The sequence below is a fragment of the Ziziphus jujuba genome, chromosome 7 (assembly GCF_031755915.1).
Source record: "Ziziphus jujuba cultivar Dongzao chromosome 7, ASM3175591v1".
Classification (NCBI taxonomy): domain Eukaryota; kingdom Viridiplantae; phylum Streptophyta; class Magnoliopsida; order Rosales; family Rhamnaceae; genus Ziziphus; species Ziziphus jujuba.
Window position 1 is genome coordinate 5,527,449 of NC_083385.1, and position 26,604 is coordinate 5,554,052.

General features: G+C 38.4%; 10 protein-coding genes across 10 annotated transcripts; all 10 read right to left on the bottom strand.

The window, feature by feature from the left end:
• Positions 1-1,479: 1,479 nt before the first annotated feature.
• Positions 1,480-2,898, bottom strand: LOC132804396 (UPF0481 protein At3g47200-like). The gene has a single exon (XM_060818701.1). The coding sequence runs from the start codon at positions 2,896-2,898 to the stop codon at positions 1,480-1,482; it is 1,419 nt and encodes a 472-aa protein (XP_060674684.1).
• A 7,941-nt stretch (positions 2,899-10,839) lies between these two features.
• On the bottom strand, positions 10,840-11,906 carry LOC132804397 (UPF0481 protein At3g47200-like). The gene is made up of 2 exons (XM_060818702.1): positions 11,121-11,906; positions 10,840-10,872 (listed from the first exon to the last, which is right to left on the bottom strand). The coding sequence occupies exons 1-2, from the start codon at positions 11,904-11,906 to the stop codon at positions 10,840-10,842; spliced, it is 819 nt and encodes a 272-aa protein (XP_060674685.1).
• A 1,890-nt stretch (positions 11,907-13,796) lies between these two features.
• Positions 13,797-14,863, bottom strand: LOC132804398 (UPF0481 protein At3g47200-like). Its single transcript, XM_060818705.1, has 2 exons — positions 14,078-14,863; positions 13,797-13,829 (listed from the first exon to the last, which is right to left on the bottom strand). Exons 1-2 carry the CDS (start codon positions 14,861-14,863, stop codon positions 13,797-13,799), a joined length of 819 nt encoding a protein of 272 aa, XP_060674688.1.
• Positions 14,864-14,922: 59 nt separating this feature from the next.
• On the bottom strand, positions 14,923-15,989 carry LOC132804399 (UPF0481 protein At3g47200-like). The gene is made up of 2 exons (XM_060818706.1): positions 15,204-15,989; positions 14,923-14,955 (listed from the first exon to the last, which is right to left on the bottom strand). Exons 1-2 carry the CDS (start codon positions 15,987-15,989, stop codon positions 14,923-14,925), a joined length of 819 nt encoding a protein of 272 aa, XP_060674689.1.
• A 59-nt stretch (positions 15,990-16,048) lies between these two features.
• Positions 16,049-17,115, bottom strand: LOC132804400 (UPF0481 protein At3g47200-like). Its single transcript, XM_060818707.1, has 2 exons — positions 16,330-17,115; positions 16,049-16,081 (listed from the first exon to the last, which is right to left on the bottom strand). The coding sequence occupies exons 1-2, from the start codon at positions 17,113-17,115 to the stop codon at positions 16,049-16,051; spliced, it is 819 nt and encodes a 272-aa protein (XP_060674690.1).
• A 2,311-nt stretch (positions 17,116-19,426) lies between these two features.
• Positions 19,427-20,493, bottom strand: LOC132804401 (UPF0481 protein At3g47200-like). Its single transcript, XM_060818708.1, has 2 exons — positions 19,708-20,493; positions 19,427-19,459 (listed from the first exon to the last, which is right to left on the bottom strand). Exons 1-2 carry the CDS (start codon positions 20,491-20,493, stop codon positions 19,427-19,429), a joined length of 819 nt encoding a protein of 272 aa, XP_060674691.1.
• Positions 20,494-20,552: 59 nt separating this feature from the next.
• On the bottom strand, positions 20,553-21,619 carry LOC132804402 (UPF0481 protein At3g47200-like). Its single transcript, XM_060818709.1, has 2 exons — positions 20,834-21,619; positions 20,553-20,585 (listed from the first exon to the last, which is right to left on the bottom strand). The coding sequence occupies exons 1-2, from the start codon at positions 21,617-21,619 to the stop codon at positions 20,553-20,555; spliced, it is 819 nt and encodes a 272-aa protein (XP_060674692.1).
• A 59-nt stretch (positions 21,620-21,678) lies between these two features.
• Positions 21,679-22,745, bottom strand: LOC132804403 (UPF0481 protein At3g47200-like). The gene is made up of 2 exons (XM_060818710.1): positions 21,960-22,745; positions 21,679-21,711 (listed from the first exon to the last, which is right to left on the bottom strand). The coding sequence occupies exons 1-2, from the start codon at positions 22,743-22,745 to the stop codon at positions 21,679-21,681; spliced, it is 819 nt and encodes a 272-aa protein (XP_060674693.1).
• A 59-nt stretch (positions 22,746-22,804) lies between these two features.
• Positions 22,805-23,871, bottom strand: LOC132804404 (UPF0481 protein At3g47200-like). The gene is made up of 2 exons (XM_060818711.1): positions 23,086-23,871; positions 22,805-22,837 (listed from the first exon to the last, which is right to left on the bottom strand). The coding sequence occupies exons 1-2, from the start codon at positions 23,869-23,871 to the stop codon at positions 22,805-22,807; spliced, it is 819 nt and encodes a 272-aa protein (XP_060674694.1).
• Positions 23,872-23,930: 59 nt separating this feature from the next.
• Positions 23,931-24,997, bottom strand: LOC107424143 (UPF0481 protein At3g47200-like). The gene is made up of 2 exons (XM_060818713.1): positions 24,212-24,997; positions 23,931-23,963 (listed from the first exon to the last, which is right to left on the bottom strand). Exons 1-2 carry the CDS (start codon positions 24,995-24,997, stop codon positions 23,931-23,933), a joined length of 819 nt encoding a protein of 272 aa, XP_060674696.1.
• Between the last annotated feature and the right edge of the window lie 1,607 nt (positions 24,998-26,604).

Sequence of the window (26,604 nt, forward strand, 5' to 3'; positions counted from 1 at the left end):
AGATCGTCACATATGTTTTCATATTATACGTGAATTTGAAGGATCACCTGATTTGCGCAAAGGACAGACATCGCCCTCCTCAACAGATACATGAGCGAACAAGACAGAAGGCATCTTTTCTCTGCTTTTTTTTTTTTTTTTTTTTTTTTTTTTTGGGTCAAAAGAGAGGAGACAGCTCCTCTAAAGAAAATTCATCAAGAATGAGACAGGGATCGTACTTCCTTGCTCAGCCGGAAACGTTACCATTGCTTTTTTTTTTTTTTTTTTTTCAATTGACAACCGGATATTATGGGTTGGCTATGGTCTATTTCCCTTCATATATTTTTTTTTTTTTGTATTTTAAAATTTGCCCTATAAAAGTTAATATTTACCATTTTTTTATTGAACATTTTCATTTATGTTATATCTATACATACATATATATATATATATATATATTTTAATATGCAACAATAAGCAATGTTATATTTATCAAAATTTTAATAAATAATAATATAATAATATATGCATGGTAAATAAATTATTTATTTTTTACAATTATATAAGGAAAAACTAATAGTATAATGCTAATTTATGGTTTATCAAAATTTTAGTTAACAAATTTAATAGATGTAGAATTAATCGTGCAACAATACTAGTTGCACTAGTTGCCTTGTCAACTAATGTAGAATTAATAGTGTAGAATTACTTTTACACTAGTTACCTTGGCAACTTTCCATAAATTGACAGTTATAATTTTACTTTAAATGGTAGTTTCCATAGAGGAAGCACGGTTTTCTTCAAATGTAGAATTACTTCCATTCTTGTGCCAACAAAAATAATAAGAATAAAATAACATTTAGCCGACGTAGACGGCGACAAGAGCGAAGGCTTTGAAGGGCTGAGGTCTCAGTGCCCTTCATAACCTCTTCTGAAAGACACTATGGCCCATCACAACTGGGCTGGCTCCCATGTTTCCTACCACCAACAACGACAACGACAACGACAACGCCTTCCTTGTCGTCCACCACCTCTTCCTCCACCATCTCATTCATTCTCAATTTCTCTGATGACCTCCCTTTGACCTGTGTTTGTCTACTGTCCTACACTTTCTTACTTTGAGGCAGTCCGAGAACAGAAACGGGCTTCTCTTTTGGGCCGTACACGGACAGTGGGTTTAAGGCGAACCAGTCCAAAGTCCTAACTTTTTGTACGTCAACTGTATACACCACAATCTTTTTGGAATTGTTAAGTCAAGATCATTTAAGAAAACAAAAAAAAAACAAAAAAATGGGTGGGGGCGGGGGAGAGAGAGATGTTAATTTAATTATTATCATTTTGTTAAAATTTCTTAATTGAGAAATCATTCACATTTACTACTGGAACAAACGTAATTGTTTGTATTAAGAAACTGTATTTTATTCTCACGTAGATTCTGTCTAGCTAATTATTTTTCCAATCACATTTGGATATTCTACGATGCTCAGTTTTTATTTCAAATTAGAAGAACAAATCCTTGATGGTTGCAATGACCGAGACAATTGAGAATACAAGGACAAAAAACGCAACGACAGAGGAACTCCCAGTCCAAATATCCTTAAAGTAGACGCTTTTAAGGGTCGCTTTTGCAACGTTCCACGGATTGTTATAGTGGTCATTAAGATCTTCACAGAGGATTCCATAGCAGAAAGATGTTTCTGCAATTTGGTCACAGATTTTGTTAAACAAATTGGCAACTACATCATTGCTGCCTAGAAAGTTCTGAACAACATCCTTCTCAACCAGTAATTCCACATCTTCAGCAGTGTTGATAAGTTGATCCAGCAGTGAAATATAATTGCATATGTGAGCCTCACATGGATAAAGACACTGCTCCAAAGCCATAACGTTTCTCATAAGGCATTCTGTGTCGTCTTCTACCTTGAGTTTAGGGACCTTCAGTTTCAAATACTTCCAACCTATACAGAAACAGTTGTATGTAACCTTTGTTCTGTGTATGTCAGCTAAGGAATGGTCTTCACTCGGCACAAAGTTCACGCCTGCTCTATCCAGTTGTTTTGCAGTGTAAAGACATTTGGTTTTGACATGTGGACCTCGAGGATACCCACTATATGGACACATGAACTGTCTGACCAAATCAGTGAAATGTTTGATTTTGTTCAGCTGTTGCAATTCCACTTCTCCTGGCTTCTTTATTGTAGCTTTTCCATTCCTGTAATAATCAATGAAGAATTCACATGTAATCCTAATAAAGAAATCATGGGATTCACTTTCCTTCCGATGTTTTGATAGATAAGGAGGGATATTCATATTCCCTTGATTTTCTGGCTGTTTTTTGAGGATGAAGTCAAATAATTCTGTGAAAATAAAATAAGAGAGCTGATTTTCGAGCATTATCAAGTCCAGCTCTACAGCTTTCCTTAGCCATGGAGTTCTCAATATGTAGTCCTGTATATCCTTCTTCATTTCCTCAGGCTTGTCATTATTATCAAGCACATGTTCGTAGTTTCTCAAAAATAGCTCAAAGATGAAGGAGACATCTCGTAGAATAACCCGGAAGAACATGTCCCGGTTATTCATAAGCTCAAAGCTCCCTGCATAGCTACACCAGATTCGTTCTCGGCGAGCCCCTTCTTCGATGAAGTCTCTGATGTCATTTTCCCTAATATGTTTACTGAAGTCCCGTTTCCAGAATTGATCATGATATTTGGTTTTGTGCTGTTCCATGGCATTCAGTTTCGGTTCGTCGTAATGTAAAGGGCCTATGGAAATTAGCTGGGGAGTGTAAGCTGCTTCATGTACCTGACGGAGCTTCCTAGGAACTCTGTGGATCCAACATGTAGAGTTCAAATCAGGTTCCAAGTCCTCTGGAATGTCTATTATGATTGCCTCATCGGGGCAAGCCTTCTTTTCTCCCATTTATAAACGGCTTTCGAAGATCCTTGATTTCCCTTGATACCTATAGAAAATAAAGCAGATTACAATAAATCATCAGAAAATGCAAACTTGTTCTAAAAGAACAGTGTTACGGAATTGGGAGAAAAACAAATAGCAACGGAAACAAAGAAAGCGAAGAACAAACACAAAATTAACGTGGAAACCCTTGACGGGAAAAACCACGGGCAGGGAGAACAAATCCAATATCGAAAGATTGGTACAAAAAGTGAGCCTGACTGCGCGATACCTTCTAACCCTAATTACAGCCGAAAACTAAATATATATAGTACAGAAGAAACCCTAAAATTGAACAGGTCCATACCAAATCAGTGAAATGTTTGATTTTGTTCAACTGTTGCAATTCCACTTCTCCTGGCTTCTTTATTGTAGCTTTTCCATTCCTGTAATAATCAATGAAGAATTCACATGTAATCCTAATAAAGAAATCATGGGATTCACTTTCCTTCCGATGTTTTGATAGATAAGGAGGGATATTCATATTCCCTTGATTTTCTGGCTGTTTTTTGAGGATGAAGTCAAATAATTCTGTGAAAATAAAATAAGAGAGCTGATTTTCGAGCATTATCAAGTCCAGCTCTACAGCTTTCCTTAGCCATGGAGTTCTCAATATGTAGTCCTGTATATCCTTCTTCATTTCCTCAGGCTTGTCATTATTATCAAGCACATGTTCGTAGTTTCTCAAAAATAGCTCAAAGATGAAGGAGACATCTCGTAGAATAACCCGGAAGAACATGTCCCGGTTATTCATAAGCTCAAAGCTCCCTGCATAGCTACACCAGATTCGTTCTCGGCGAGCCCCTTCTTCGATGAAGTCTCTGATGTCATTTTCCCTAATATGTTTACTGAAGTCCCGTTTCCAGAATTGATCATGATATTTGGTTTTGTGCTGTTCCATGGCATTCAGTTTCGGTTCGTCGTAATGTAAAGGGCCTATGGAAATTAGCTGGGGAGTGTAAGCTGCTTCATGTACCTGACGGAGCTTCCTAGGAACTCTGTGGATCCAACATGTAGAGTTCAAATCAGGTTCCAAGTCCTCTGGAATGTCTATTATGATTGCCTTATCGGGGCAAGCCTTCTTTTCTCCCATTTATAAACGGCTTTCGAAGATCCTTGATTTCCCTTGATACCTATAGAAAATAAAGCAGATTACAATAAATCATCAGAAAATGCAAACTTCTTCAAAAAGAACAGTGTTACGGAATTGGGAGAAAAACAAATAGCAACGGAAACAAAGAAAGCGAAGAACAAACACAAAATTAACGTGGAAACCCTTGACGGGAAAAACCACGGGCAGGGAGAACAAATCCAATATCGAAAGATTGGTACAAAAAGTGAGCCTGACTGCGCGATACCTTCTAACCCTAATTACAGCCGAAAACTAAATATATATAGTACAGAAGAAACCCTAAAATTGAACAGGTCCATACCAAATCAGTGAAATGTTTGATTTTGTTCAACTGTTGCAATTCCATTTCTCCTGGCTTCTTTATTGTAGCTTTTCCATTCCTGTAATAATCAATGAAGAATTCACATGTAATCCTAATAAAGAAATCATGGGATTCACTTTCCTTCCAATGTTTTGATAGATAAGGAGGGATATTCATATTCCCTTGATTTTCTGGCTGTTGTTTGAGGATGAAGTCAAATAATTCTGTGAAAATAAAATAAGAGAGCTGATTTTCGAGCATTATCAAGTCCAGCTCTACAGCTTTCCTTAGCCATGGAGTTCTCAATATGTAGTCCTGTATATCCTTCTTCATTTCCTCAGGCTTGTCATTATTATCAAGCACATGTTCGTAGCTTCTCAAAAATAGCTCAAAGATGAAGGAGACATCTCGTAGAATAACCCGGAAGAACATGTCCCGGTTATTCATAAGCTCAAAGCTCCCTGCATAGCTACACCAGATTCGTTCTCGGCGAGCCCCTTCTTCGATGAAGTCTCTGATGTCATTTTCCCTAATATGTTTACTGAAGTCCCGTTTCCAGAATTGATCATGATATTTGGTTTTGTGCTGTTCCATGGCATTCAGTTTCGGTTCGTCGTAATGTAAAGGGCCTATGGAAATTAGCTGGGGAGTGTAAGCTGCTCCATGTACCTGACGGAGCTTCCTAGGAACTCTGTGGATCCAACATGTAGAGTTCAAATCAGGTTCCAAGTCCTCTGGAATGTCTATTATGATTGCCTCATCGGGGCAAGCCTTCTTTTCTCCCATTTATAAACGGCTTTCGAAGATCCTTGATTTCCCTTGATACCTATAGAAAATAAAGCAGATTACAATAAATCATCAGAAAATGCAAACTTGTTCTAAAAGAACAGTGTTACGGAATTGGGAGAAAAACAAATAGCAACGGAAACAAAGAAAGCGAAGAACAAACACAAAATTAACGTGGAAACCCTTGACGGGAAAAACCACGGGCAGGGAGAACAAATCCAATATCGAAAGATTGGTACAAAAAGTGAGCCTGACTGCGCGATACCTTCTAACCCTAATTACAGCCGAAAACTAAATATATATAGTACAGAAGAAACCCTAAAATTGAACAGGTCCATACCAAATAAGTGAAATGTTTGATTTTGTTCAACTGTTGCAATTCCACTTCTCCTGGCTTCTTTATTGTAGCTTTTCCATTCCTGTAATAATCAATGAAGAATTCACATGTAATCCTAATAAAGAAATCATGGGATTCACTTTCCTTCCAATGTTTTGATAGATAAGGAGGGATATTCATATTCCCTTGATTTTCTGGCTGTTTTTTGAGGATGAAGTCAAATAATTCTGTGAAAATAAAATAAGAGAGCTGATTTTCGAGCATTATCAAGTCCAGCTCTACAGCTTTCCTTAGCCATGGAGTTCTCAATATGTAGTCCTGTATATCCTTCTTCATTTCCTCAGGCTTGTCATTATTATCAAGCACATGTTCGTAGTTTCTCAAAAATAGCTCAAAGATGAAGGAGACATCTCGTAGAATAACCCGGAAGAACATGTCCCGGTTATTCATAAGCTCAAAGCTCCCTGCATAGCTACACCAGATTCGTTCTCGGCGAGCCCCTTCTTCGATGAAGTCTCTGATGTCATTTTCCCTAATATGTTTACTGAAGTCCCGTTTCCAGAATTGATCATGATATTTGGTTTTGTGCTGTTCCATGGCATTCAGTTTCGGTTCGTCGTAATGTAAAGGGCCTATGGAAATTAGCTGGGGAGTGTAAGCTGCTTCATGTACCTGACGGAGCTTCCTAGGAACTCTGTGGATCCAACATGTAGAGTTCAAATCAGGTTCCAAGTCCTCTGGAATGTCTATTATGATTGCCTTATCGGGGCAAGCCTTCTTTTCTCCCATTTATAAACGGCTTTCGAAGATCCTTGATTTCCCTTGATACCTATAGAAAATAAAGCAGATTACAATAAATCATCAGAAAATGCAAACTTCTTCAAAAAGAACAGTGTTACGGAATTGGGAGAAAAACAAATAGCAACGGAAACAAAGAAAGCGAAGAACAAACACAAAATTAACGTGGAAACCCTTGACGGGAAAAACCACGGGCAGGGAGAACAAATCCAATATCGAAAGATTGGTACAAAAAGTGAGCCTGACTGCGCGATACCTTCTAACCCTAATTACAGCCGAAAACTAAATATATATAGTACAGAAGAAACCCTAAAATTGAACAGGTCCATACCAAATCAGTGAAATGTTTGATTTTGTTCAACTGTTGCAATTCCATTTCTCCTGGCTTCTTTATTGTAGCTTTTCCATTCCTGTAATAATCAATGAAGAATTCACATGTAATCCTAATAAAGAAATCATGGGATTCACTTTCCTTCCAATGTTTTGATAGATAAGGAGGGATATTCATATTCCCTTGATTTTCTGGCTGTTGTTTGAGGATGAAGTCAAATAATTCTGTGAAAATAAAATAAGAGAGCTGATTTTCGAGCATTATCAAGTCCAGCTCTACAGCTTTCCTTAGCCATGGAGTTCTCAATATGTAGTCCTGTATATCCTTCTTCATTTCCTCAGGCTTGTCATTATTATCAAGCACATGTTCGTAGCTTCTCAAAAATAGCTCAAAGATGAAGGAGACATCTCGTAGAATAACCCGGAAGAACATGTCCCGGTTATTCATAAGCTCAAAGCTCCCTGCATAGCTACACCAGATTCGTTCTCGGCGAGCCCCTTCTTCGATGAAGTCTCTGATGTCATTTTCCCTAATATGTTTACTGAAGTCCCGTTTCCAGAATTGATCATGATATTTGGTTTTGTGCTGTTCCATGGCATTCAGTTTCGGTTCGTCGTAATGTAAAGGGCCTATGGAAATTAGCTGGGGAGTGTAAGCTGCTCCATGTACCTGACGGAGCTTCCTAGGAACTCTGTGGATCCAACATGTAGAGTTCAAATCAGGTTCCAAGTCCTCTGGAATGTCTATTATGATTGCCTCATCGGGGCAAGCCTTCTTTTCTCCCATTTATAAACGGCTTTCGAAGATCCTTGATTTCCCTTGATACCTATAGAAAATAAAGCAGATTACAATAAATCATCAGAAAATGCAAACTTGTTCTAAAAGAACAGTGTTACGGAATTGGGAGAAAAACAAATAGCAACGGAAACAAAGAAAGCGAAGAACAAACACAAAATTAACGTGGAAACCCTTGACGGGAAAAACCACGGGCAGGGAGAACAAATCCAATATCGAAAGATTGGTACAAAAAGTGAGCCTGACTGCGCGATACCTTCTAACCCTAATTACAGCCGAAAACTAAATATATATAGTACAGAAGAAACCCTAAAATTGAACAGGTCCATACCAAATAAGTGAAATGTTTGATTTTGTTCAACTGTTGCAATTCCACTTCTCCTGGCTTCTTTATTGTAGCTTTTCCATTCCTGTAATAATCAATGAAGAATTCACATGTAATCCTAATAAAGAAATCATGGGATTCACTTTCCTTCCAATGTTTTGATAGATAAGGAGGGATATTCATATTCCCTTGATTTTCTGGCTGTTTTTTGAGGATGAAGTCAAATAATTCTGTGAAAATAAAATAAGAGAGCTGATTTTCGAGCATTATCAAGTCCAGCTCTACAGCTTTCCTTAGCCATGGAGTTCTCAATATGTAGTCCTGTATATCCTTCTTCATTTCCTCAGGCTTGTCATTATTATCAAGCACATGTTCGTAGTTTCTCAAAAATAGCTCAAAGATGAAGGAGACATCTCGTAGAATAACCCGGAAGAACATGTCCCGGTTATTCATAAGCTCAAAGCTCCCTGCATAGCTACACCAGATTCGTTCTCGGCGAGCCCCTTCTTCGATGAAGTCTCTGATGTCATTTTCCCTAATATGTTTACTGAAGTCCCGTTTCCAGAATTGATCATGATATTTGGTTTTGTGCTGTTCCATGGCATTCAGTTTCGGTTCGTCCTAATGTAAAGGGCCTATGGAAATTAGCTGGGGAGTGTAAGCTGCTTCATGTACCTGACGGAGCTTCCTAGGAACTCTGTGGATCCAACATGTAGAGTTCAAATCAGGTTCCAAGTCCTCTGGAATGTCTATTATGATTGCCTTATCGGGGCAAGCCTTCTTTTCTCCCATTTATAAACGGCTTTCGAAGATCCTTGATTTCCCTTGATACCTATAGAAAATAAAGCAGATTACAATAAATCATCAGAAAATGCAAACTTGTTCTAAAAGAACAGTGTTACGGAATTGGGAGAAAAACAAATAGCAACGGAAACAAAGAAAGCGAAGAACAAACACAAAATTAACGTGGAAACCCTTGACGGGAAAAACCACGGGCAGGGAGAACAAATCCAATATCGAAAGATTGGTACAAAAAGTGAGCCTGACTGCGCGATACCTTCTAACCCTAATTACAGCCGAAAACTAAATATATATAGTACAGAAGAAACCCTAAAATTGAACAGGTCCATACCAAATCAGTGAAATGTTTGATTTTGTTCAACTGTTGCAATTCCACTTCTCCTGGCTTCTTTATTGTAGCTTTTCCATTCCTGTAATAATCAATGAAGAATTCACATGTAATCCTAATAAAGAAATCATGGGATTCACTTTCCTTCCAATGTTTTGATAGATAAGGAGGGATATTCATATTCCCTTGATTTTCTGGCTGTTGTTTGAGGATGAAGTCAAATAATTCTGTGAAAATAAAATAAGAGAGCTGATTTTCGAGCATTATCAAGTCCAGCTCTACAGCTTTCCTTAGCCATGGAGTTCTCAATATGTAGTCCTGTATATCCTTCTTCATTTCCTCAGGCTTGTCATTATTATCAAGCACATGTTCGTAGCTTCTCAAAAATAGCTCAAAGATGAAGGAGACATCTCGTAGAATAACCCGGAAGAACATGTCCCGGTTATTCATAAGCTCAAAGCTCCCTGCATAGCTACACCAGATTCGTTCTCGGCGAGCCCCTTCTTCGATGAAGTCTCTGATGTCATTTTCCCTAATATGTTTACTGAAGTCCCGTTTCCAGAATTGATCATGATATTTGGTTTTGTGCTGTTCCATGGCATTCAGTTTCGGTTCGTCGTAATGTAAAGGGCCTATGGAAATTAGCTGGGGAGTGTAAGCTGCTTCATGTACCTGACGGAGCTTCCTAGGAACTCTGTGGATCCAACATGTAGAGTTCAAATCAGGTTCCAAGTCCTCTGGAATGTCTATTATGATTGCCTCATCGGGGCAAGCCTTCTTTTCTCCCATTTATAAACGGCTTTCGAAGATCCTTGATTTCCCTTGATACCTATAGAAAATAAAGCAGATTACAATAAATCATTAGAAAATGCAAACTTGTTCTAAAAGGACAGTGTTATGGAAGTGGGAGAAAAACAAATAGCAGCGGAAACAAAGAAAGCGAAGAACAAACACAAAATTAACGTGGAAACCCTTGACGGGAAAAACCACGGGCAGGGAGAACAAATCCAATATCGAAAGATTGGTACAAAAAGTGAGCCTGACTGCGCGATACCTTCTAACCCTAATTACAGCCGAAAACTAAATATATATAGTACAGAAGAAACCCTAAAATTGAACAGGTCCATACCAAATCAGTGAAATGTTTGATTTTGTTCAACTGTTGCAATTCCACTTCTCCTGGCTTCTTTATTGTAGCTTTTCCATTCCTGTAATAATCAATGAAGAATTCACATGTAATCCTAATAAAGAAATCATGGGATTCACTTTCCTTCCAATGTTTTGATAGATAAGGAGGGATATTCATATTCCCTTGATTTTCTGGCTGTTTTTTGAGGATGAAGTCAAATAATTCTGTGAAAATAAAATAAGAGAGCTGATTTTCGAGCATTATCAAGTCCAGCTCTACAGCTTTCCTTAGCCATGGAGTTCTCAATATGTAGTCCTGTATATCCTTCTTCATTTCCTCAGGCTTGTCATTATTATCAAGCACATGTTCGTAGCTTCTCAAAAATAGCTCAAAGATGAAGGAGACATCTCGTAGAATAACCCGGAAGAACATGTCCCGGTTATTCATAAGCTCAAAGCTCCCTGCATAGCTACACCAGATTCGTTCTCGGCGAGCCCCTTCTTCGATGAAGTCTCTGATGTCATTTTCCCTAATATGTTTACTGAAGTCCCGTTTCCAGAATTGATCATGATATTTGGTTTTGTGCTGTTCCATGGCATTCAGTTTCGGTTCGTCGTAATGTAAAGGGCCTATGGAAATTAGCTGGGGAGTGTAAGCTCCTCCATGTACCTGACGGAGCTTCCTAGGAACTCTGTGGATCCAACATGTAGAGTTCAAATCAGGTTCCAAGTCCTCTGGAATGTCTATTATGATTGCCTCATCGGGGCAAGCCTTCTTTTCTCCCATTTATAAACGGCTTTCGAAGATCCTTGATTTCCCTTGATACCTATAGAAAATAAAGCAGATTACAATAAATCATCAGAAAATGCAAACTTGTTCTAAAAGAACAGTGTTACGGAATTGGGAGAAAAACAAATAGCAGCGGAAACAAAGAAAGCGAAGAACAAACACAAAATTAACGTGGAAACCCTTGACGGGAAAAACCACGGGCAGGGAGAACAAATCCAATATCGAAAGATTGGTACAAAAAGTGAGCCTGACTGCGCGATACCTTCTAACCCTAATTACAGCCGAAAACTAAATATATATAGCACAGAAGAAACCCTAAAATTGAACAGGTCCATACCAAATCAGTGAAATGTTTGATTTTGTTCAACTGTTGCAATTCCACTTCTCCTGGCTTCTTTATTGTAGCTTTTCCATTCCTGTAATAATCAATGAAGAATTCACATGTAATCCTAATAAAGAAATCATGGGATTCACTTTCCTTCCAATGTTTTGATAGATAAGGAGGGATATTCATATTCCCTTGATTTTCTGGCTGTTTTTTGAGGATGAAGTCAAATAATTCTGTGAAAATAAAATAAGAGAGCTGATTTTCGAGCATTATCAAGTCCAGCTCTACAGCTTTCCTTAGCCATGGAGTTCTCAATATGTAGTCCTGTATATCCTTCTTCATTTCCTCAGGCTTGTCATTATTATCAAGCACATGTTCGTAGCTTCTCAAAAATAGCTCAAAGATGAAGGAGACATCTCGTAGAATAACCCGGAAGAACATGTCCCGGTTATTCATAAGCTCAAAGCTCCCTGCATAGCTACACCAGATTCGTTCTCGGCGAGCCCCTTCTTCGATGAAGTCTCTGATGTCATTTTCCCTAATATGTTTACTGAAGTCCCGTTTCCAGAATTGATCATGATATTTGGTTTTGTGCTGTTCCATGGCATTCAGTTTCGGTTCGTCGTAATGTAAAGGGCCTATGGAAATTAGCTGGGGAGTGTAAGCTGCTCCATGTACCTGACGGAGCTTCCTAGGAACTCTGTGGATCCAACATGTAGAGTTCAAATCAGGTTCCAAGTCCTCTGGAATGTCTATTATGATTGCCTCATCGGGGCAAGCCTTCTTTTCTCCCATTTATAAACGGCTTTCGAAGATCCTTGATTTCCCTTGATACCTATAGAAAATAAAGCAGATTACAATAAATCATCAGAAAATGCAAACTTGTTCTAAAAGGACAGTGTTACGGAATTGGGAGAAAAACAAATAGCAGCGGAAACAAAGAAAGCGAAGAACAAACACAAAATTAACGTGGAAACCCTTGACGGGAAAAACCACGGGCAGGGAGAACAAATCCAATATCGAAAGATTGGTACAAAAAGTGAGCCTGACTGCGCGATACCTTCTAACCCTAATTACAGCCGAAAACTAAATATATATAGTACAGAAGAAACCCTAAAATTGAACAGGTCCATACCAAATCAGTGAAATGTTTGATTTTGTTCAACTGTTGAAATTCCACTTCTCCTGGCTTCTTTATTGTAGCTTTTCCATTCCTGTAATAATCAATGAAGAATTCACATGTAATCCTAATAAAGAAATCATGGGATTCACTTTCCTTCCAATGTTTTGATAGATAAGGAGGGATATTCATATTCCCTTGATTTTCTGGCTGTTGTTTGAGGATGAAGTCAAATAATTCTGTGAAAATAAAATAAGAGAGCTGATTTTCGAGCATTATCAAGTCCAGCTCTACAGCTTTCCTTAGCCATGGAGTTCTCAATATGTAGTCCTGTATATCCTTCTTCATTTCCTCAGGCTTGTCATTATTATCAAGCACATGTTCGTAGCTTCTCAAAAATAGCTCAAAGATGAAGGAGACATCTCGTAGAATAACCCGGAAGAACATGTCCCGGTTATTCATAAGCTCAAAGCTCAAAGAACAGTGTTACGGAATTGGGAGAAAAACAAATAGCAGCGGAAACAAAGAAAGCGAAGAACAAACACAAAATTAACGTGGAAACCCTTGACGGGAAAAACCACGGGCGGGGAGAACAAATCCAATATCGAAAGATTGGTACAAAAAGTGAGCCTGACTGCGCGATACCTTCTAACCCTAATTACAGCCGAAAACTAAATATATATAGTACAGAAGAAACCCTAAAATTGAACAGGTCCATACCAAATCAGTGAAATGTTTGATTTTGTTCAACTGTTGCAATTCCACTTCTCCTGGCTTCTTTATTGTAGCTTTTCCATTCCTGTAATAATCAATGAAGAATTCACATGTAATCCTAATAAAGAAATCATGGGATTCACTTTCCTTCCAATGTTTTGATAGATAAGGAGGGATATTCATATTCCCTTGATTTTCTGGCTGTTTTTTGAGGATGAAGTCAAATAATTCTGTGAAAATAAAATAAGAGAGCTGATTTTCGAGCATTATCAAGTCCAGCTCTACAGCTTTCCTTAGCCATGGAGTTCTCAATATGTAGTCCTGTATATCCTTCTTCATTTCCTCAGGCTTGTCATTATTATCAAGCACATGTTCGTAGCTTCTCAAAAATAGCTCAAAGATGAAGGAGACATCTCGTAGAATAACCCGGAAGAACATGTCCCGGTTATTCATAAGCTCAAAGCTCCCTGCATAGCTACACCAGATTCGTTCTCGGCGAGCCCCTTCTTCGATGAAGTCTCTGATGTCATTTTCCCTAATATGTTTACTGAAGTCCCGTTTCCAGAATTGATCATGATATTTGGTTTTGTGCTGTTCCATGGCATTCAGTTTCGGTTCGTCGTAATGTAAAGGGCCTATGGAAATTAGCTGGGGAGTGTAAGCTGCTCCATGTACCTGACGGAGCTTCCTAGGAACTCTGTGGATCCAACATGTAGAGTTCAAATCAGGTTCCAAGTCCTCTGGAATGTCTATTATGATTGCCTCATCGGGGCAAGCCTTCTTTTCTCCCATTTATAAACGGCTTTCGAAGGTCCTTGATTTCCCTTGATACCTATAGAAAATAAAGCAGATTACAATAAATCATCAGAAAATGCAAACTTGTTCTAAAAGAACAGTGTTACGGAATTGGGAGAAAAACAAATAGCAGCGGAAACAAAGAAAGCGAAGAACAAACACAAAATTAACGTGGAAACCCTTGACGGGAAAAACCACGGGCGGGGAGAACAAATCCAATATCGAAAGATTGGTACAAAAAGTGAGCCTGACTGCGCGATACCTTCTAACCCTAATTACAGCCGAAAACTAAATATATATAGTACAGAAGAAACCCTAAAATTGAACAGGTCCATACCAAATCAGTGAAATGTTTGATTTTGTTCAACTGTTGCAATTCCACTTCTCCTGGCTTCTTTATTGTAGCTTTTCCATTCCTGTAATAATCAATGAAGAATTCACATGTAATCCTAATAAAGAAATCATGGGATTCACTTTCCTTCCAATGTTTTGATAGATAAGGAGGGATATTCATATTCCCTTGATTTTCTGGCTGTTTTTTGAGGATGAAGTCAAATAATTCTGTGAAAATAAAATAAGAGAGCTGATTTTCGAGCATTATCAAGTCCAGCTCTACAGCTTTCCTTAGCCATGGAGTTCTCAATATGTAGTCCTGTATATCCTTCTTCATTTCCTCAGGCTTGTCATTATTATCAAGCACATGTTCGTAGCTTCTCAAAAATAGCTCAAAGATGAAGGAGACATCTCGTAGAATAACCCGGAAGAACATGTCCCGGTTATTCATAAGCTCAAAGCTCCCTGCATAGCTACACCAGATTCGTTCTCGGCGAGCCCCTTCTTCGATGAAGTCTCTGATGTCATTTTCCCTAATATGTTTACTGAAGTCCCATTTCCAGAATTGATCATGATATTTGGTTTTGTGCTGTTCCATGGCATTCAGTTTCGGTTCGTCGTAATGTAAAGGGCCTATGGAAATTAGCTGGGGAGTGTAAGCTGCTCCATGTACCTGACGGAGCTTCCTAGGAACTCTGTGGATCCAACATGTAGAGTTCAAATCAGGTTCCAAGTCCTCTGGAATGTCTATTATGATTGCCTCATCGGGGCAAGCCTTCTTTTCTCCCATTTATAAACGGCTTTCGAAGGTCCTTGATTTCCCTTGATACCTATAGAAAATAAAGCAGATTACAATAAATCATCAGAAAATGCAAACTTGTTCTAAAAGAACAGTGTTACGGAATTGGGAGAAAAACAAATAGCAGCGGAAACAAAGAAAGCGAAGAACAAACACAAAATTAACGTGGAAACCCTTGACGGGAAAAACCACGGGCGGGGAGAACAAATCCAATATCGAAAGATTGGTACAAAAAGTGAGCCTGACTGCGCGATACCTTCTAACCCTAATTACAGCCGAAAACTAAATATATATAGTACAGAAGAAACCCTAAAATTGAACAGGTCCATACCAAATCAGTGAAATGTTTGATTTTGTTCAACTGTTGCAATTCCACTTCTCCTGGCTTCTTTATTGTAGCTTTTCCATTCCTGTAATAATCAATGAAGAATTCACATGTAATCCTAATAAAGAAATCATGGGATTCACTTTCCTTCCAATGTTTTGATAGATAAGGAGGGATATTCATATTCCCTTGATTTTCTGGCTGTTTTTTGAGGATGAAGTCAAATAATTCTGTGAAAATAAAATAAGAGAGCTGATTTTCGAGCATTATCAAGTCCAGCTCTACAGCTTTCCTTAGCCATGGAGTTCTCAATATGTAGTCCTGTATATCCTTCTTCATTTCCTCAGGCTTGTCATTATTATCAAGCACATGTTCGTAGCTTCTCAAAAATAGCTCAAAGATGAAGGAGACATCTCGTAGAATAACCCGGAAGAACATGTCCCGGTTATTCATAAGCTCAAAGCTCCCTGCATAGCTACACCAGATTCGTTCTCGGCGAGCCCCTTCTTCGATGAAGTCTCTGATGTCATTTTCCCTAATATGTTTACTGAAGTCCCGTTTCCAGAATTGATCATGATATTTGGTTTTGTGCTGTTCCATGGCATTCAGTTTCGGTTCGTCGTAATGTAAAGGGCCTATGGAAATTAGCTGGGGAGTGTAAGCTGCTCCATGTACCTGACGGAGCTTCCTAGGAACTCTGTGGATCCAACATGTAGAGTTCAAATCAGGTTCCAAGTCCTCTGGAATGTCTATTATGATTGCCTCATCGGGGCAAGCCTTCTTTTCTCCCATTTATAAACGGCTTTCGAAGGTCCTTGATTTCCCTTGATACCTATAGAAAATAAAGCAGATTACAATAAATCATCAGAAAATGCAAACTTGTTCTAAAAGAACAGTGTTACGGAATTGGGAGAAAAACAAATAGCAGCGGAAACAAAGAAAGCGAAGAACAAACACAAAATTAACGTGGAAACCCTTGACGGGAAAAACCACGGGCGGGGAGAACAAATCCAATATCGAAAGATTGGTACAAAAAGTGAGCCTGACTGCGCGATACCTTCTAACCCTAATTACAGCCGAAAACTAAATATATATAGTACAGAAGAAACCCTAAAATTGAACAGGTCCATACCAAATCAGTGAAATGTTTGATTTTGTTCAACTGTTGCAATTCCACTTCTCCTGGCTTCTTTATTGTAGCTTTTCCATTCCTGTAATAATCAATGAAGAATTCACATGTAATCCTAATAAAGAAATCATGGGATTCACTTTCCTTCCAATGTTTTGATAGATAAGGAGGGATATTCATATTCCCTTGATTTTCTGGCTGTTTTTTGAGGATGAAGTCAAATAATTCTGTGAAAATAAAATAAGAGAGCTGATTTTCGAGCATTATCAAGTCCAGCTCTACAGCTTTCCTTAGCCATGGAGTTCTCAATATGTAGTCCTGTATATCCTTCTTCATTTCCTCAGGCTTGTCATTATTATCAAGCACATGTTCGTAGCTTCTCAAAAATAGCTCAAAGATGAAGGAGACATCTCGTAGAATAACCCGGAAGAACATGTCCCGGTTATTCATAAGCTCAAAGCTCCCTGCATAGCTACACCAGATTCGTTCTCGGCGAGCCCCTTCTTCGATGAAGTCTCTGATGTCATTTTCCCTAATATGTTTACTGAAGTCCCGTTTCCAGAATTGATCATGATATTTGGTTTTGTGCTGTTCCATGGCATTCAGTTTCGGTTCGTCGTAATGTAAAGGGCCTATGGAAATTAGCTGGGGAGTGTAAGCTGCTTCATGTACCTGACGGAGCTTCCTAGGAACTCTGTGGATCCAACATGTAGAGTTCAAATCAGGTTCCAAGTCCTCTGGAATGTCTATTATGATTGCCTCATCGGGGCAAGCCTTCTTTTCTCCCATTTATAAACGGCTTTCGAAGATCCTTGATTTCCCTTGATACCTATAGAAAATAAAGCAGATTACAATAAATCATCAGGAAATGCAAACTTGTTCTAAAAGAACAGTGTTACGGAATTGGGAGAAAAACAAATAGCAACGGAAACAAAGAAAGCGAAGAACAAACACAAAATTAACGTGGACACCCTTGACGGGAAAAACCACGGGCAGGGAGAACAAATCCAATATCGAAAGATTGGTACAAAAAGTGAGCCTGACTGCGCGATACCTTCTAACCCTAATTACATCCGAAAACTAAATATATATAGTACAGAAGAAACCCTAAAATTGAACGGGTCCATACCAAATCAGTGAAATGTTTGATTTTGTTCAACTGTTGCAATTCCACTTCTCCTGGCTTCTTTATTGTAGCTTTTCCATTCCTGTAATAATCAATGAAGAATTCACATGTAATCCTAATAAAGAAATCATGGGATTCACTTTCCTTCCAATGTTTTGATAGATAAGGAGGGATATTCATATTCCCTTGATTTTCTGGCTGTTTTTTGAGGATGAAGTCAAATAATTCTGTGAAAATAAAATAAGAGAGCTGATTTTCGAGCATTATCAAGTCCAGCTCTACAGCTTTCCTTAGCCATGGAGTTCTCAATATGTAGTCCTGTATATCCTTCTTCATTTCCTCAGGCTTGTCATTATTATCAAGCACATGTTCGTAGCTTCTCAAAAATAGCTCAAAGATGAAGGAGACATCTCGTAGAATAACCCGGAAGAACATGTCCCGGTTATTCATAAGCTCAAAGCTCCCTGCATAGCTACACCAGATTCGTTCTCGGCGAGCCCCTTCTTCGATGAAGTCTCTGATGTCATTTTCCCTAATATGTTTACTGAAGTCCCGTTTCCAGAATTGATCATGATATTTGGTTTTGTGCTGTTCCATGGCATTCAGTTTCGGTTCGTCGTAATGTAAAGGGCCTATGGAAATTAGCTGGGGAGTGTAAGCTGCTCCATGTACCTAACGGAGCTTCCTAGGAACTCTGTGGATCCAACATGTAGAGTTCAAATCAGGTTCCAAGTCCTCTGGAATGTCTATTATGATTGCCTCATCGGGGCAAGCCTTCTTTTCTCCCATTTATAAACGGCTTTCGAAGATCCTTGATTTCCCTTGATACCTATAGAAAATAAAGCAGATTACAATAAATCATCAGAAAATGCAAACTTGTTCTAAAAGAACAGTGTTACGGAATTGGGAGAAAAACAAATAGCAGCGGAAACAAAGAAAGCGAAGAACAAACACAAAATTAACGTGGAAACCCTTGACGGGAAAAACCACGGGCAGGGAGAACAAATCCAATATCGAAAGATTGGTACAAAAAGTGAGCCTGACTGCGCGATACCTTCTAACCCTAATTACAGCCGAAAACTAAATATATATAGTACAGAAGAAACCCTAAAATTGAACGGGTCCATACCAAATCAGTGAAATGTTTGATTTTGTTCAACTGTTGCAATTCCACTTCTCCTGGCTTCTTTATTGTAGCTTTTCCATTCCTGTAATAATCAATGAAGAATTCACATGTAATCCTAATAAAGAAATCATGGGATTCACTTTCCTTCCAATGTTTTGATAGATAAGGAGGGATATTCATATTCCCTTGATTTTCTGGCTGTTTTTTGAGGATGAAGTCAAATAATTCTGTGAAAATAAAATAAGAGAGCTGATTTTCGAGCATTATCAAGTCCAGCTCTACAGCTTTCCTTAGCCATGGAGTTCTCAATATGTAGTCCTGTATATCCTTCTTCATTTCCTCAGGCTTGTCATAATTATCAAGCACATGTTCGTAGCTTCTCAAAAATAGCTCAAAGATGACGGAGACATCTCGTAGAATAACCCGGAAGAACATGTCCCGGTTATTCATAAGCTCAAAGCTCCCTGCATAGCTACACCAGATTCGTTCTCGGCGAGCCCCTTCTTCGATGAAGTCTCTGATGTCATTTTCCCTAATATGTTTACTGAAGTCCCGTTTCCAGAATTGATCATGATATTTGGTTTTGTGCTGTTCCATGGCATTCAGTTTCGGTTCGTCGTAATGTAAAGGGCCTATGGAAATTAGCTGGGGAGTGTAAGCTGCTTCATGTACCTGACGGAGCTTCCTAGGAACTCTGTGGATCCAACATGTAGAGTTCAAATCAGGTTCCAAGTCCTCTGGAATGTCTATTATGATTGCCTCATCGGGGCAAGCCTTCTTTTCTCCCATTTATAAACGGCTTTCGAAGATCCTTGATTTCCCTTGATACCTATAGAAAATAAAGCAGATTACAATAAATCATCAGAAAATGCAAACTTGTTCTAAAAGAACAGTGTTACGGAATTGGGAGAAAAACAAATAGCAACGGAAACAAAGAAAGCGAAGAACAAACACAAAATTAACGTGGAAACCCTTGACGGGAAAAACCACGGGCAGGGAGAACAAATCCAATATCGAAAGATTGGTACAAAAAGTGAGCCTGACTGCGCGATACCTTCTAACCCTAATTACAGCCGAAAACTAAATATATATAGTACAGAAGAAACCCTAAAATTGAACAGGTCCATACCAAATCAGTGAAATGTTTGATTTTGTTCAACTGTTGCAATTCCACTTCTCCTGGCTTCTTTATTGTAGCTTTTCCATTCCTGTAATAATCAATGAAGAATTCACATGTAATCCTAATAAAGAAATCATGGGATTCACTTTCCTTCCAATGTTTTGATAGATAAGGAGGGATATTCATATTCCCTTGATTTTCTGGCTGTTTTTTGAGGATGAAGTCAAATAATTCTGTGAAAATAAAATAAGAGAGCTGATTTTCGAGCATTATCAAGTCCAGCTCTACAGCTTTCCTTAGCCATGGAGTTCTCAATATGTAGTCCTGTATATCCTTCTTCATTTCCTCAGGCTTGTCATTATTATCAAGCACATGTTCGTAGCTTCTCAAAAATAGCTCAAAGATGAAGGAGACATCTCGTAGAATAACCCGGAAGAACATGTCCCGGTTATTCTTAAGCTCAAAGCTCCCTGCATAGCTACACCAGATTCGTTCTCGGCGAGCCCCTTCTTCGATGAAGTCTCTGATGTCATTTTCCCTAATATGTTTACTGAAGTCCCGTTTCCAGAATTGATCATGATATTTGGTTTTGTGCTGTTCCATGGCATTCAGTTTCGGTTCGTCGTAATGTAAAGGGCCTATGGAAATTAGCTGGGGAGTGTAAGCTGCTTCATGTACCTGACGGAGCTTCCTAGGAACTCTGTGGATCCAACATGTAGAGTTCAAATCAGGTTCCAAGTCCTCTGGAATGTCTATTATGATTGCCTCATCGGGGCAAGCCTTCTTTTCTCCCATTTATAAACGGCTTTCGAAGATCCTTGATTTCCCTTGATACCTATAGAAAATAAAGCAGATTACAATAAATCATCAGAAAATGCAAACTTGTTCTAAAAGAACAGTGTTACGGAATTGGGAGAAAAACAAATAGCAACGGAAACAAAGAAAGCGAAGAACAAACACAAAATTAACGTGGAAACCCTTGACGGGAAAAACCACGGGCAGGGAGAACAAATCCAATATCGAAAGATTGGTACAAAAAGTGAGCCTGACTGCGCGATACCTTCTAACCCTAATTACAGCCGAAAACTAAATATATATAGTACAGAAGAAACCCTAAAATTGAACGGGTCCATACCAAATCAGTGAAATGTTTGATTTTGTTCAACTGTTGCAATTCCACTTCTCCTGGCTTCTTTATTGTAGCTTTTCCATTCCTGTAATAATCAATGAAGAATTCACATGTAATCCTAATAAAGAAATCATGGGATTCACTTTCCTTCCAATGTTTTGATAGATAAGGAGGGATATTCATATTCCCTTGATTTTCTGGCTGTTTTTTGAGGATGAAGTCAAATAATTCTGTGAAAATAAAATAAGAGAGCTGATTTTCGAGCATTATCAAGTCTAGCTCTACAGCTTTCCTTAGCCATGGAGTTCTCAATATGTAGTCCTGTATATCCTTCTTCATTTCCTCAGGCTTGTCATTATTATCAAGCACATGTTCGTAGCTTCTCAAAAATAGCTCAAAGATGAAGGAGACATCTCGTAGAATAACCCGGAAGAACATGTCCCGGTTATTCATAAGCTCAAAGCTCCCTGCATAGCTACACCAGATTCGTTCTCGGCGAGCCCCTTCTTCGATGAAGTCTCTGATGTCATTTTCCCTAATATGTTTACTGAAGTCCCGTTTCCAGAATTGATCATGATATTTGGTTTTGTGCTGTTCCATGGCATTCAGTTTCGGTTCGTCGTAATGTAAAGGGCCTATGGAAATTAGCTGGGGAGTGTAAGCTGCTTCATGTACCTGACGGAGCTTCCTAGGAACTCTGTGGATCCAACATGTAGAGTTCAAATCAGGTTCCAAGTCCTCTGGAATGTCTATTATGATTGCCTCATCGGGGCAAGCCTTCTTTTCTCCCATTTATAAACGGCTTTCGAAGATCCTTGATTTCCCTTGATACCTATAGAAAATAAAGCAGATTACAATAAATCATCAGAAAATGCAAACTTGTTCTAAAAGAACAGTATTACGGAATTGGGAGAAAAACAAATAGCAACGGAAACAAAGAAAGCGAAGAACAAACACAAAATTAACGTGGAAACCCTTGACGGGAAAAACCACGGGCAGGGAGAACAAATCCAATATCGAAAGATTGGTACAAAAAGTGAGCCTGACTGCGCGATACCTTCTAACCCTAATTACAGCCGAAAACTAAATATATATAGTACAGAAGAAACCCTAAAATTGAACAGGTCCATACCAAATCAGTGAAATGTTTGATTTTGTTCAACTGTTGCAATTCCACTTCTCCTGGCTTCTTTATTGTAGCTTTTCCATTCCTGTAATAATCAATGAAGAATTCACATGTAATCCTAATAAAGAAATCATGGGATTCACTTTCCTTCCAATGTTTTGATAGATAAGGAGGGATATTCATATTCCCTTGATTTTCTGGCTGTTTTTTGAGGATGAAGTCAAATAATTCTGTGAAAATAAAATAAGAGAGCTGATTTTCGAGCATTATCAAGTCCAGCTCTACAGCTTTCCTTAGCCATGGAGTTCTCAATATGTAGTCCTGTATATCCTTCTTCATTTCCTCAGGCTTGTCATTATTATCAAGCACATGTTCGTAGTTTCTCAAAAATAGCTCAAAGATGAAGGAGACATCTCGTAGAATAACCCGGAAGAACATGTCACGGTTATTCATAAGCTCAAAGCTCCCTGCATAGCTACACCAGATTCGTTCTCGGCGAGCCCCTTCTTCGATGAAGTCTCTGATGTCATTTTCCCTAATATGTTTACTGAAGTCCCGTTTCCAGAATTGATCATGATATTTGGTTTTGTGCTGTTCCATGGCATTCAGTTTCGGTTCGTCGTAATGTAAAGGGCCTATGGAAATTAGCTGGGGAGTGTAAGCTGCTTCATGTACCTGACGGAGCTTCCTAGGAACTCTGTGGATCCAACATGTAGAGTTCAAATCAGGTTCCAAGTCCTCTGGAATGTCTATTATGATTGCCTCATCGGGGCAAGCCTTCCTTTCTCCCATTTATAAACGGCTTTCGAAGATCCTTGATTTCCCTTGATACCTATAGAAAATAAAGCAGATTACAATAAATCATCAGAAAATGCAAACTTGTTCTAAAAGAACAGTGTTACGGAATTGGGAGAAAAACAAATAGCAACGGAAACAAAGAAAGCGAAGAACAAACACAAAATTAACGTGGAAACCCTTGACGGGAAAAACCACGGGCAGGGAGAACAAATCCAATATCGAAAGATTGGTACAAAAAGTGAGCCTGACTGCGCGATACCTTCTAACCCTAATTACAGCCGAAAACTAAATATATATAGTACAGAAGAAACCCTAAAATTGAACAGGTCCATACCAAATCAGTGAAATGTTTGATTTTGTTCAACTGTTGCAATTCCACTTCTCCTGGCTTCTTTATTGTAGCTTTTCCATTCCTGTAATAATCAATGAAGAATTCACATGTAATCCTAATAAAGAAATCATGGGATTCACTTTCCTTCCAATGTTTTGATAGATAAGGAGGGATATTCATATTCCCTTGATTTTCTGGCTGTTTTTTGAGGATGAAGTCAAATAATTCTGTGAAAATAAAATAAGAGAGCTGATTTTCGAGCATTATCAAGTCCAGCTCTACAGCTTTCCTTAGCCATGGAGTTCTCAATATGTAGTCCTGTATATCCTTCTTCATTTCCTCAGGCTTGTCATTATTATCAAGCACATGTTCGTAGTTTCTCAAAAATAGCTCAAAGATGAAGGAGACATCTCGTAGAATAACCCGGAAGAACATGTCCCGGTTATTCATAAGCTCAAAGCTCCCTGCATAGCTACACCAGATTCGTTCTCGGCGAGCACCTTCTTCGATGAAGTCTCTGATGTCATTTTCCCTAATATGTTTACTGAAGTCCCGTTTCCAGAATTGATCATGATATTTGGTTTTGTGCTGTTCCATGGCATTCAGTTTCGGTTCGTCGTAATGTAAAGGGCCTATGGAAATTAGCTGGGGAGTGTAAGCTGCTTCATGTACCTGACGGAGCTTCCTAGGAACTCTGTGGATCCAACATGTAGAGTTCAAATCAGGTTCCAAGTCCTCTGGAATGTCTATTATGATTGCCTCATCGGGGCAAGCCTTCCTTTCTCCCATTTATAAACGGCTTTCGAAGATCCTTGATTTCCCTTGATACCTATAGAAAATAAAGCAGATTACAATAAATCATCAGAAAATGCAAACTTGTTCTAAAAGAACAGTGTTACGGAATTGGGAGAAAAACAAATAGCAACGGAAACAAAGAAAGCGAAGAACAAACACAAAATTAACGTGGAAACCCTTGACGGGAAAAACCACGGGCAGGGAGAACAAATCCAATATCGAAAGATTGGTACAAAAAGTGAGCCTGACTGCGCGATACCTTCTAACCCTAATTACAGCCGAAAACTAAATATATATAGTACAGAAGAAACCCTAAAATTGAACAGGTCCATACCAAATCAGTGAAATGTTTGATTTTGTTCAACTGTTGCAATTCCACTTCTCCTGGCTTCTTTATTGTAGCTTTTCCATTCCTGTAATAATCAATGAAGAATTCACATGTAATCCTAATAAAGAAATCATGGGATTCACTTTCCTTCCAATGTTTTGATAGATAAGGAGGGATATTCATATTCCCTTGATTTTCTGGCTGTTTTTTGAGGATGAAGTCAAATAATTCTGTGAAAATAAAATAAGAGAGCTGATTTTCGAGCATTATCAAGTCCAGCTCTACAGCTTTCCTTAGCCATGGAGTTCTCAATATGTAGTCCTGTATATCCTTCTTCATTTCCTCAGGCTTGTCATTATTATCAAGCACATGTTCGTAGTTTCTCAAAAATAGCTCAAAGATGAAGGAGACATCTCGTAGAATAACCCGGAAGAACATGTCCCGGTTATTCATAAGCTCAAAGCTCCCTGCATAGCTACACCAGATTCGTTCTCGGCGAGCCCCTTCTTCGATGAAGTCTCTGATGTCATTTTCCCTAATATGTTTACTGAAGTCCCGTTTCCAGAATTGATCATGATATTTGGTTTTGTGCTGTTCCATGGCATTCAGTTTCGGTTCGTCGTAATGTAAAGGGCCTATGGAAATTAGCTGGGGAGTGTAAGCTGCTTCATGTACCTGACGGAGCTTCCTAGGAACTCTGTGGATCCAACATGTAGAGTTCAAATCAGGTTCCAAGTCCTCTGGAATGTCTATTATGATTGCCTCATCGGGGCAAGCCTTCTTTTCTCCCATTTATAAACGGCTTTCGAAGATCCTTGATTTCCCTTGATACCTATAGAAAATAAAGCAGATTACAATAAATCATCAGAAAATGCAAACTTGTTCTAAAAGAACAGTGTTACGGAATTGGGAGAAAAACAAATAGCAACGGAAACAAAGAAAGCGAAGAACAAACACAAAATTAACGTGGAAACCCTTGACGGGAAAAACCACGGGCAGGGAGAACAAATCCAATATCGAAAGATTGGTACAAAAAGTGAGCCTGACTGCGCGATACCTTCTAACCCTATCGGCCCGAGACCTCCGCTTCCACCACAGAGCCCCAAATTTTTCTCCAAAATTTAGTTTCACCAAATGGGTCGCACCGCGAGCTTTTCGGGTCGGGTCAACAAGAATTCGGGTCACAAACTCTAACAAACAGAACACCACTCTGTTTAATTTCTAGAAAGAATAACAGATAATTGAATCATGCATGGTCATACTATTGACTTTGATTTCCTTCTACTAAATATATATATATATATATATATATTTCCCATTATCAATTCTGATTTTATATCCAATCATAACCCCTTTGATTCAGTCTGAGGCTATTCATTAACTAATAATTTTTGTATTGCATTGCAACTTAATCGACCACATATGTTAACAAGGAAATAGTAAAATAATGAACCATATAATGTTTACCGCTAAAAAGTGCATGCTATCTTCACTTGTAAAGAATTTGAGGGAATGGAGACCGTGAAGAAAATTTAACAAAGTGAAGAACCTGAGAAATATTATTAATTAGTAGAAAAGAGAAATGGTTTTATAAACATCGTAGGTGTCCTTCTCATCTCTCCCTACATAATTAAGGCCTCCTTCTATGATTCTATCTCTCCCTTCATATAAATGAGGACTCATACCTGATTACAAATAAAAAATAAAAAGATAAAGAATCAAAGCATATTTCAATAACAACAAGTGATAGGACTAACCACTGGTTTATAATATCTCAGCCGACGTTAGGTGCTGCAAATGACCGTGAAGATCTAGTAAGAATCAGAAGTTGGGACTTGGGAGAAGGGCGCTAGAGGCAGAGGGATACGGTCTGTGTAACTCCTCATTTTTTGAAAAAAATAAAATAAAATTAATAAATAAAAATTGGGGAATGGGGATATTTGTGTACATCCCCTTTAAAATCATAATTTATAACAAGAGTCGAGTCAAGTCAACCGTTCCCAGTTGATCTAAGCCAGTAGATTACCATGTTTCCGAGTTTTCTACTTCCTATTTTCTTTAATTTAGAGGCAAAAAGACCAAATATTTTGTTGCATATGCCATCCACCAACTCAATCACTATTTTTATATTCATGAAGGAGCCCAAAAAACAACAACAAATTAATACAATTGTAAGGAATTTATTACATTTTTTCTTTAAGATTCATTTCCTTGCATTATTATATGTGAACTTGCAGTACTATATCCATATATAAATATATATATATATATATAGTTTTTTTCTTATTTAGATCTCCGTTGATTTATCCGGTTTAATGTGCTTTTATAAGCCTATTGTCCAGCTTTCATATGCTAATAGACGCCTATTAAGGCATTGTTAGACTTCTAAATAAGAAAAT

Excerpts from the sequence above, each read along its gene's own strand:
- LOC132804396 (XM_060818701.1), bottom strand. The coding sequence starts at position 2,898 with ATGGGAGAAAAGAAGGCTTGCCCCGATGAGGCAATCATAATAGACATT.
- LOC132804397 (XM_060818702.1), bottom strand. The coding sequence starts at position 11,906 with ATGGGAGAAAAGAAGGCTTGCCCCGATGAGGCAATCATAATAGACATT. Across the intron at positions 10,873-11,120 it reads TCAAACATTTCACTGATTTG|AACAAGTTTGCATTTTCTGA; the intron begins GTATGGACCTGT and ends CTGTTCTTTTAG.
- LOC132804398 (XM_060818705.1), bottom strand. The coding sequence starts at position 14,863 with ATGGGAGAAAAGAAGGCTTGCCCCGATGAGGCAATCATAATAGACATT. Across the intron at positions 13,830-14,077 it reads TCAAACATTTCACTGATTTG|AACAAGTTTGCATTTTCTGA; the intron begins GTATGGACCTGT and ends CTGTTCTTTTAG.
- LOC132804399 (XM_060818706.1), bottom strand. The coding sequence starts at position 15,989 with ATGGGAGAAAAGAAGGCTTGCCCCGATGAGGCAATCATAATAGACATT. Across the intron at positions 14,956-15,203 it reads TCAAACATTTCACTGATTTG|AACAAGTTTGCATTTTCTGA; the intron begins GTATGGACCTGT and ends CTGTTCTTTTAG.
- LOC132804400 (XM_060818707.1), bottom strand. The coding sequence starts at position 17,115 with ATGGGAGAAAAGAAGGCTTGCCCCGATGAGGCAATCATAATAGACATT. Across the intron at positions 16,082-16,329 it reads TCAAACATTTCACTGATTTG|AACAAGTTTGCATTTTCTGA; the intron begins GTATGGACCTGT and ends CTGTTCTTTTAG.
- LOC132804401 (XM_060818708.1), bottom strand. The coding sequence starts at position 20,493 with ATGGGAGAAAAGAAGGCTTGCCCCGATGAGGCAATCATAATAGACATT. Across the intron at positions 19,460-19,707 it reads TCAAACATTTCACTGATTTG|AACAAGTTTGCATTTTCTGA; the intron begins GTATGGACCTGT and ends CTGTTCTTTTAG.
- LOC132804402 (XM_060818709.1), bottom strand. The coding sequence starts at position 21,619 with ATGGGAGAAAAGAAGGCTTGCCCCGATGAGGCAATCATAATAGACATT. Across the intron at positions 20,586-20,833 it reads TCAAACATTTCACTGATTTG|AACAAGTTTGCATTTTCTGA; the intron begins GTATGGACCCGT and ends CTGTTCTTTTAG.
- LOC132804403 (XM_060818710.1), bottom strand. The coding sequence starts at position 22,745 with ATGGGAGAAAGGAAGGCTTGCCCCGATGAGGCAATCATAATAGACATT. Across the intron at positions 21,712-21,959 it reads TCAAACATTTCACTGATTTG|AACAAGTTTGCATTTTCTGA; the intron begins GTATGGACCTGT and ends CTGTTCTTTTAG.
- LOC132804404 (XM_060818711.1), bottom strand. The coding sequence starts at position 23,871 with ATGGGAGAAAGGAAGGCTTGCCCCGATGAGGCAATCATAATAGACATT. Across the intron at positions 22,838-23,085 it reads TCAAACATTTCACTGATTTG|AACAAGTTTGCATTTTCTGA; the intron begins GTATGGACCTGT and ends CTGTTCTTTTAG.
- LOC107424143 (XM_060818713.1), bottom strand. The coding sequence starts at position 24,997 with ATGGGAGAAAAGAAGGCTTGCCCCGATGAGGCAATCATAATAGACATT. Across the intron at positions 23,964-24,211 it reads TCAAACATTTCACTGATTTG|AACAAGTTTGCATTTTCTGA; the intron begins GTATGGACCTGT and ends CTGTTCTTTTAG.